This window comes from Labrus mixtus, chromosome 22, assembly GCF_963584025.1.
Source record: "Labrus mixtus chromosome 22, fLabMix1.1, whole genome shotgun sequence".
NCBI lineage: Eukaryota > Metazoa > Chordata > Actinopteri > Labriformes > Labridae > Labrus > Labrus mixtus.
Genome location: NC_083633.1, coordinates 18441700 through 18448775, shown reverse-complemented (window position 1 = coordinate 18448775; position 7076 = coordinate 18441700). Strand labels below are relative to the sequence as shown.

Below are 7076 nucleotides of genomic sequence, written 5' to 3'. Positions count from 1 at the left end.
AAACAGCAAGCTGGTCACTGATTGGTCAGCCCACACTAATGAGGAAAGTCGAGACTATTTCTATGAGTGCTTTTGCTTTTCTCTGAGTACAAGATCATTGAATCTCGAGGACACAACTGGAAGTTACTCGTCATCACTGGAAAGCTGAGTGAACTTATTATATGGATGCATGTCTGCTTAGGGCTCCAGTGAAATACAGCTGTCACCCGAGTGTTTGAAAGCTATCACGATGTTCGACCCTCAGTGCCAAAAGTTTTGTCTGGTCGTGTCTCTGCCGACGACTTAACACTCAGCCGTGCCAAAAAGTGTTTTAGCAATTGAGACGAGTTTCAAAGCTGCCAAAGTATTAAAGTCCCAAAAGGAAACCACTAAAAGCCAAAGTGACCTCAGTGCTTCAAACACAGAATGTGTAGAGAATATACGATGAAGCTGTATGAGATTTAAATATGAGACTATTTGATAGACATGTTACAGTTTTATACTTCCTTTGAAAGCCTAAATATATTTAACAGTAAGAGGAGCAGAAGCATTTTGTTAACGGTTCTGTGACCTCAGAGAAATATTGAATTGAAAAATAAAGTTTCTCAAACATCTCTGGTGTTGTTGTTTTCTTGTTTGATAAAAGAGTCAAAAAGTTTAAACTAAAAAGTGTTAAAGTCTGAAATGTACCTAGAATCATTTCTGTATCTAAACATGACACAAACCGGACAAAGATCTCACTTCCTGTCGACAAGACAAAGAAACAGATTTTATTTTTCAGTTTGGCTTTCAGAAGATTTGTTCCTGTTAAAATAAGAGCGTCGTCCATGAAATGAAAATTATTCAACATTCATACAAAGGAGGACACAACACAGGCGGAACTCGTCGACCTAACCGTGACGTAACAGAAACTGTTTCTCCCTGAAACTGTTGATGAAACACAACATGACAAGAATCTACATTTATGGAGATTTCTGTCTTTAATGCGCGCACAAAGGTTGGACAAATAAAGAGACGTGAAAGCCAAAGCAAGAATTTGTTAAGAATCAACAAAATTTGGGTTTTATTTTTTTGTTGTCTTTAAGGAAACAAAACCTGAAAAAAAAAAAAATTCAGACCATCCTGTGACAACGGAAAGGCTTTTTAATCCCGTCGTCTGATGGATAATGGCAGTTTGATAAAGTGGGGTTAAAGAGGATAACACAGACGCTGTGGAAGGAAAAGTCCTCCCACAAAAACACTGCTGTAAATGTATAATGCATCTTGAATCCTCGTGCAGACCCCGTTTAGTCCGACTTCAACACCCTCCACCAACTTCAGCTTTAAATTCTGGAACAAAAAATGTGCAACTTCTATTTTCTCCTGAAGTTCACTCGGGTAAAGAGCGGGTTCGGATGTGGGGGGGTTTTCCTGTAAGCAGGAGCCTCAAGTTTGTTTCTAATCTTTGCTCTTGGGGCCGTGTGGGGGAGGAGCGCCCTCTACAGGAGCCGAGCTGGGGACGGAGAGCAGCTGCCCGGCGTGGATGCGTTCGTTGACGCGCAGCTGGCAGCCGTCCTGCAGCATGCGCAGAGCTATCCGGGCTATGTTGCGTGAATCGTCGAGGCCGGAGTGAGGACGGCCTTCGTACTTCAGACCCAACTTCTCCAGCATGGTGCTCAGCTTTGTCTGTGCGCGAGGAACCTGCGGGAGGACAGAGCTGTTAGAATGGATTTGAGCTTGTAGAGTGCTTTTCTACAACACAAAACACTTTTTACACCGCAGGTCACACCTACACATTCACACACTGATAGCAGAGGCTGTCCATCAGTAGAAAATAATCCATTCATACACATTCTCACATGAAGCAGCGGGAGTCATTTGAGGTTAAGTGTCTTGCCCAAAAACACATCAACATGTGACTGCAGGAGTTTGGGATTCACCGACTCCAACACTGAGCCACAGAGGACCAAAAGTTGTTTAACGTTCCATATTTGATCGAACGAGCATCGATTCAATATCCTGATTTAAAGAGGAAGCATTGATCAATATCACGTCTTTAGGTAAACCTGTTTTTGCATTCCCATCGTTCATCTGTCATTTTTTACTTCAAAGCTTCAAGCCAATAAGATGAAAGCAGCCTCTGAAATATCAACAACATAAGGTCTATTTTTTATTTACACAAGAACAAAAAAAAAAGAAGATTTTTATTGAAAAATCTATGAAAAAAGTTCAGCAACAATAAAATAAAATGTGTTAACGATGAATAAAGTGTCATGATTTTGATAAAGTGTCTGTCTCTGTATGAGCACCTTTTGATTTGTGATGCACCATTATCTGTACAATTCTTTATGTTGTCCTGGACTAGTATAAAGACAATAAAGTGAATATGATAACTGTTACTGCACACTTTCATTATCAGGGTTTTATATTTTTGAGTATTTTCATCCATATTATTCTTAGTGTAAGTAAAATATGACATTTTAATAATCAGAAAATAAAAAAACAAACCTTGTAGAAGTTTCCGTATAACTTTCTGATGTTTATCCATTTCTTTGCAAAGCTGGGATATTTGAGGCGGCTGATCTGACACTGGATGTTGAGGAACTTGCTCATGTCCCAGGCACTAAAGACGAAGAAGAAGAAGAAGACAGGAGTAATGAAGCTGTCAGTTTAGATTTCATCACAAACAAACAGGAAACAAACATGTTAAGTTCAAACATACCCGTCAGTAAGAATGGCGTATTTGTACTTTGTCCCGAGCTCTCTCTCCTTCAGCCAGTCGACGACCCGCTGCAAGACACCTGGAAACGTGTCGGCTTCATCCACCATTTTCTGCACAAGATCACATCTTTAAACTCACTGAAATATTCACATATTTAAGAAACACTGGAATCAAACAGAACCAGAACCACCGACCTGTGTGATTCCTGTTAACTTCACACAGAAGTCTGAAAGCTGTGGGTTCAATTCTGGTCTGACATATTCCTGAAAAGAGTCCACCTTCAAACAAACAAACAAACAAACAAACAAAAAGACACATAAACATGTTAAGAAACCAAACGACTCCACCTGCAGATTGAAAACTAAACATCCTCACTAAATCAACTCACTATTTCTAGCGTGTGCGTGTTGATGAGAACCATGGGGAACTCGATGATTTCATGATGGAAGTCTGCGGGGTTATCCTCTTCACACGTTGCCTCAAAGTCCACCACGCAGATGTAGTCGTAGTAGGTGTCGGTGGGCCCCCCGTCTCCTGCAGACTGCATCAGCTTGTGCTTCTTGTAGTGGCTCTTCAACCTCTTCTTCATCACGTCCTTCACACCTCTTCACACAAAATGTTTATGACACTGTTTAGTTCTTATTTTGATCCTGGTGGTGGAAACCTTAAGTGCTCAATATTTAAGCTTAACTAATTATCAGTTTTTATATTATTTGACCTGCACATAGTCAGGTAAGCTCATTAATTTCTCTCAATGGTAAAATGATCATTAAATCATCCTGTGCATCTTAAAGCATGCAGGAATCGTGTATGAGGTTGTCAAAATCCTCGACACAGTACAATCTGAATCTTATTCTAATGATCGTTTGTAACGCATTTGTGTAATTAAGAGATGTGCAGGAGTTTGCATTTCTTTGTAATTACAACAAGGAATTAGTACAATTGCACTCAGGTGTGCAGCAGGCAGACGGAGGAGGGATAAGTAGGGAGCAACATCTGGTGTGAGCTACTACTCCCTCTTTATCTTCTGTATTACAGTCACGCTCACCTGGTGTCGAGCTGCAGGTCTGCTAACTTTTTCTTTAACTCATCCCGTGACATGCGGTTGATTTGTCCATTAGCCAGAGCGATCTCTTTGTACACGGGATGACTGAAGTCACTGTTGGACTGAGGCGAGGACACCTCGGGAGCAGATTCTTCTTCAGGGATGACCCTGCTGCAAGGCTTCGTCTAAAAAGAAATGATATCATCACAATTCATAAAATGATCAGTTGTTGCTGTCTGTTCCATTTGCCCGCACAGAGCTGGGAAAAAGGGCTTTCGTCTACTCTGCTCCTTCTACATGGAACATGCTCCAAAAAGACTGGAAAATAACTGAACTGATTTCTTAGAATGCTTTTAAAATCAGGCTGAGAGCACTTGAGACAACCTCCTTTACTTGTAACTGTTTTTTATCATTTTAATTGCTGTCTGTATGTTGTGAGTGTAACTGTAACTTTTGCTCCAGGACTCCCTTGAAAAAGAGGTTTTTAAATATCAATGGGACTTTCCTGGATAAATAAAGGTTAAATAAAAAAAACAAAAAAAACATGAAGCAATTCAAAGGTGGTTCAGACTATCATCACTATTTGATATGATTCTTAACAGGATTTAGCCCTTCATATGATAAGATCATCTGTGTGTGGAAACTCTGATGTATAATTAGGAAAATGTTTAAATCACCTTCCAGGTATGAAGAAGATTTTGAGGGCATTTAGCTTTCTCTCACTGTCGCGGAAGCACAGGGTGAGGACAAGCTTTTTGAATTGATGAATTGATTGATTGATTGATTGATTGATTGTGCGTATCATCACGAGTGGGTATGTTAGAATAAGGTGAGGGGTTTGTTAAAAAGACATGAGTTTGCACGGGTGTAAATTGATATATTAAAATGGAGAAAGATGAAAATGTGTTTAAAATACGAAATAAGTTAAAGGGTGGGCTGAAGGCATTAATTAATTTGATTGTATTCTCCTTGAATGTTGGCGGTTCATATTAAGCACATAGTAACTTGCATTTGTTTGGTCGTTTTATTTATTCTTTTCAATAGGTTTTTCACCTCAGCAGCTAAATTGAAAGCCTAAAAATAAAAGGAACTGAAAAAGGAATTGTTTGAGTGGAGTCCGGTCCTTTTTGTGTACAATTCTACAATTCACTTAGCAGACGCTTTTATCCAAAGCGACGTACATCAGAGAGTAAGAACAACACAAGCAAGGATCTAGAAAAAAGGGAACAATGTCAGTAAGAGCAAACGATCAGCTTTGAGTCTGATTGGACACACAGGTGCTGACAGGAAGTGACCAGAGGCAAAGCACAACATTGAGGGCAGTTCTTGAAAGCTCTAATCAGTATAGAAACCATCTTATAAGTCGTCGTTATCAAACAAAAACATTGTCACAACCATCATCATTGATGGTTGTGACGATGGTTTTGAGGTATTATGTAGACGATCATTCATCTCAAGTTGGGAAGCACAAGAAACTTGACATTTTCCATGACTAGAAAACTGTAAATTGTAACTAAACTGTTTTCCAGTACACGTGGGGACCTTATTAATTTATTTATTTGTTAGGGACAGTGCATATTAATGTTAATTTTGTTCTTTTTTTTTGTTTGTTTTTGTTTTGTTCTGTTTTTCTTAATAGCTCGATTGGAGTATTTTTTTTGTATTGTCCGTTTAGTTTCTTTTATTGGATTTTGCATTTTGTTAATGGTGAAGAATGGGGGTAGGACTTGACAAGCCTGGGCTTCTTCCTATCCCTTTTTCAAACGAGTCAGATGTGTATTATATTGAAATTGGCTTTTTATTTTATACAGATTTTTATTTTTTTCCATTTGTTTATTCATTTTCATCTATTTTTTAATCGTTCGAAATAAAGAAGAAATAAATAATGAACAGCTGTAACAATGAGCGGCAGTAGCTCAGTCTGTAGGGACTTGGGTTGGGAACCGGAGGGTTGCCGCCCGCTGTGGCCTGTCACTCTGGCTTCTCTCCATTAGTGCATGTCCATAGGATCCTGTTTGTGTGCATGTGTGTGTTCATGACTAACAGAGTGTAAAAACTGAAATTTCCCCTTACTGGGATCAATAAAAGTAAATCTTAATCTTAATTACAGATTATAGCAGAAGTGCTAGTTTCCATCTGTTGTCTCTATGCAGGTAACAGAGAAATACAAATTACAAATAAAATACAAATCCACATGTGACACAAGACAATAACAGAGGTTAAAGGTTAAAGGTGGTCACAGACTTGTTTGAGGTGTTTTGAAGGTTGCATGTCTCTTATTGTGAGTGGGAGAATATTCCAATATTTAGTTCCTTTGACTGACAGAACAGTTTCTGTATTTACTTCACAACATAGAAACAGTTTCACAACATTTATAAAACCTTTGTTACAACCTGAAGATTAAAATTGCAATAAACTGCCACGTTTTTTAATAAATCACATCAGATAAATATTTAAGTTTTGAATGATAACTACCAATTATAACTGTGACACCTGTTTTTATTGTTAAAACAGGTAAAGGTTGTTTACAGGCTGTGACATCAAAACACTTTAGAGTTAAATATCTTATTTAACTTTATAATCAATTAAATTATCTTCACACAAACCTTTTCTTCTTCTCCGGGATCAGACATCTTCACATTGACGTCCTTGGTTTGAATATTCTCCTTGTGCTCATCCATTTAAAACAGGGAATTAATTCAAAACAAAACAACCAAGCGCATTAATTTATGTAAACAAAGATGCTAGTGGTCTTTGTAGCTAACAATGCTAACAATGCTCGGTGACTTCTTCTTCGCGCTTGTCAGCTGTGACGCCGCCAGATTATAACGCTAAAACGTTAAATTCTTATACAACTTGACACCATTAAAAAATTAAGAATGTATTTTAAAGCGATATTGGAGATATTTAGGAGCCGGTTGCAGCGGTTCATCCGTTAGCTCTCCGCAGCGACATGAAACTTTTCTCTAAGGTGGACAGTTATGACAACTTCCGGTTTGCGCCAAAACAAGGCGGTGCTCACTGGCGCCATCGTGCGGTGAGGATGATACATGGCAATTTGCGATAATGAGAAACGCCCGGTGTTATGCCGAGAAATGCATCCCTGTCAAGGAAACTGTGTAATCCTTATTTCTGGGGGCAGATATGTGATGACGAAGTATGTGATGTTGTGAATTAAGTGTTTTGTTTTGTTTTAATTAATGTTTCGTGAAAGAGGGGCAGATATTATAAGATTAGTCTTCTTTCTGCTCCTTTTCATTCAAAATTTGAGATTTTATGTTTGTTTGTTTTTCTTAACTTTATTGTTTGTTTGAATGAAATAAAATTTACAAATAAAAAAAAACAAATCAA

General features: G+C 38.4%; 2 protein-coding genes across 2 annotated transcripts in view; one reads left to right on the top strand and one right to left on the bottom strand.

The window, feature by feature from the left end:
* The window catches only part of lamb1b (laminin, beta 1b), a 27136-nt gene extending 26543 nt beyond the window's left edge, over window positions 1-593 (top strand). The window contains exon 33 of the mRNA XM_061030505.1: window positions 1-593. This exon is cut by the window's left edge and continues 425 nt beyond it. The gene's annotated coding sequence lies outside the window, so the exon portion shown is untranslated.
* A 791-nt stretch (window positions 594-1384) lies between these two features.
* Window positions 1385-6717, bottom strand: eri1 (exoribonuclease 1). Its single transcript, XM_061030507.1, has 7 exons — window positions 6332-6717; window positions 3729-3910; window positions 3069-3285; window positions 2875-2958; window positions 2681-2790; window positions 2467-2581; window positions 1385-1659 (listed from the first exon to the last, which is right to left on the bottom strand). The coding sequence occupies exons 1-7, from the start codon at window positions 6404-6406 to the stop codon at window positions 1417-1419; spliced, it is 1026 nt and encodes a 341-aa protein (XP_060886490.1). The 5' UTR covers window positions 6407-6717; the 3' UTR covers window positions 1385-1416.
* Window positions 6718-7076: the final 359 nt, after the last annotated feature.

Excerpts from the sequence above, each read along its gene's own strand:
- eri1 (XM_061030507.1), bottom strand. The coding sequence starts at position 6,406 with ATGGATGAGCACAAGGAGAATATTCAAACCAAGGACGTCAATGTGAAG. Across the intron at positions 2,959-3,068 it reads ACACGCACACGCTAGAAATA|GTGGACTCTTTTCAGGAATA; the intron begins GTGAGTTGATTT and ends GTTTGTTTGAAG. Across the intron at positions 1,660-2,466 it reads TATACGGAAACTTCTACAAG|GTTCCTCGCGCACAGACAAA; the intron begins GTTTGTTTTTTT and ends GTCCTCCCGCAG.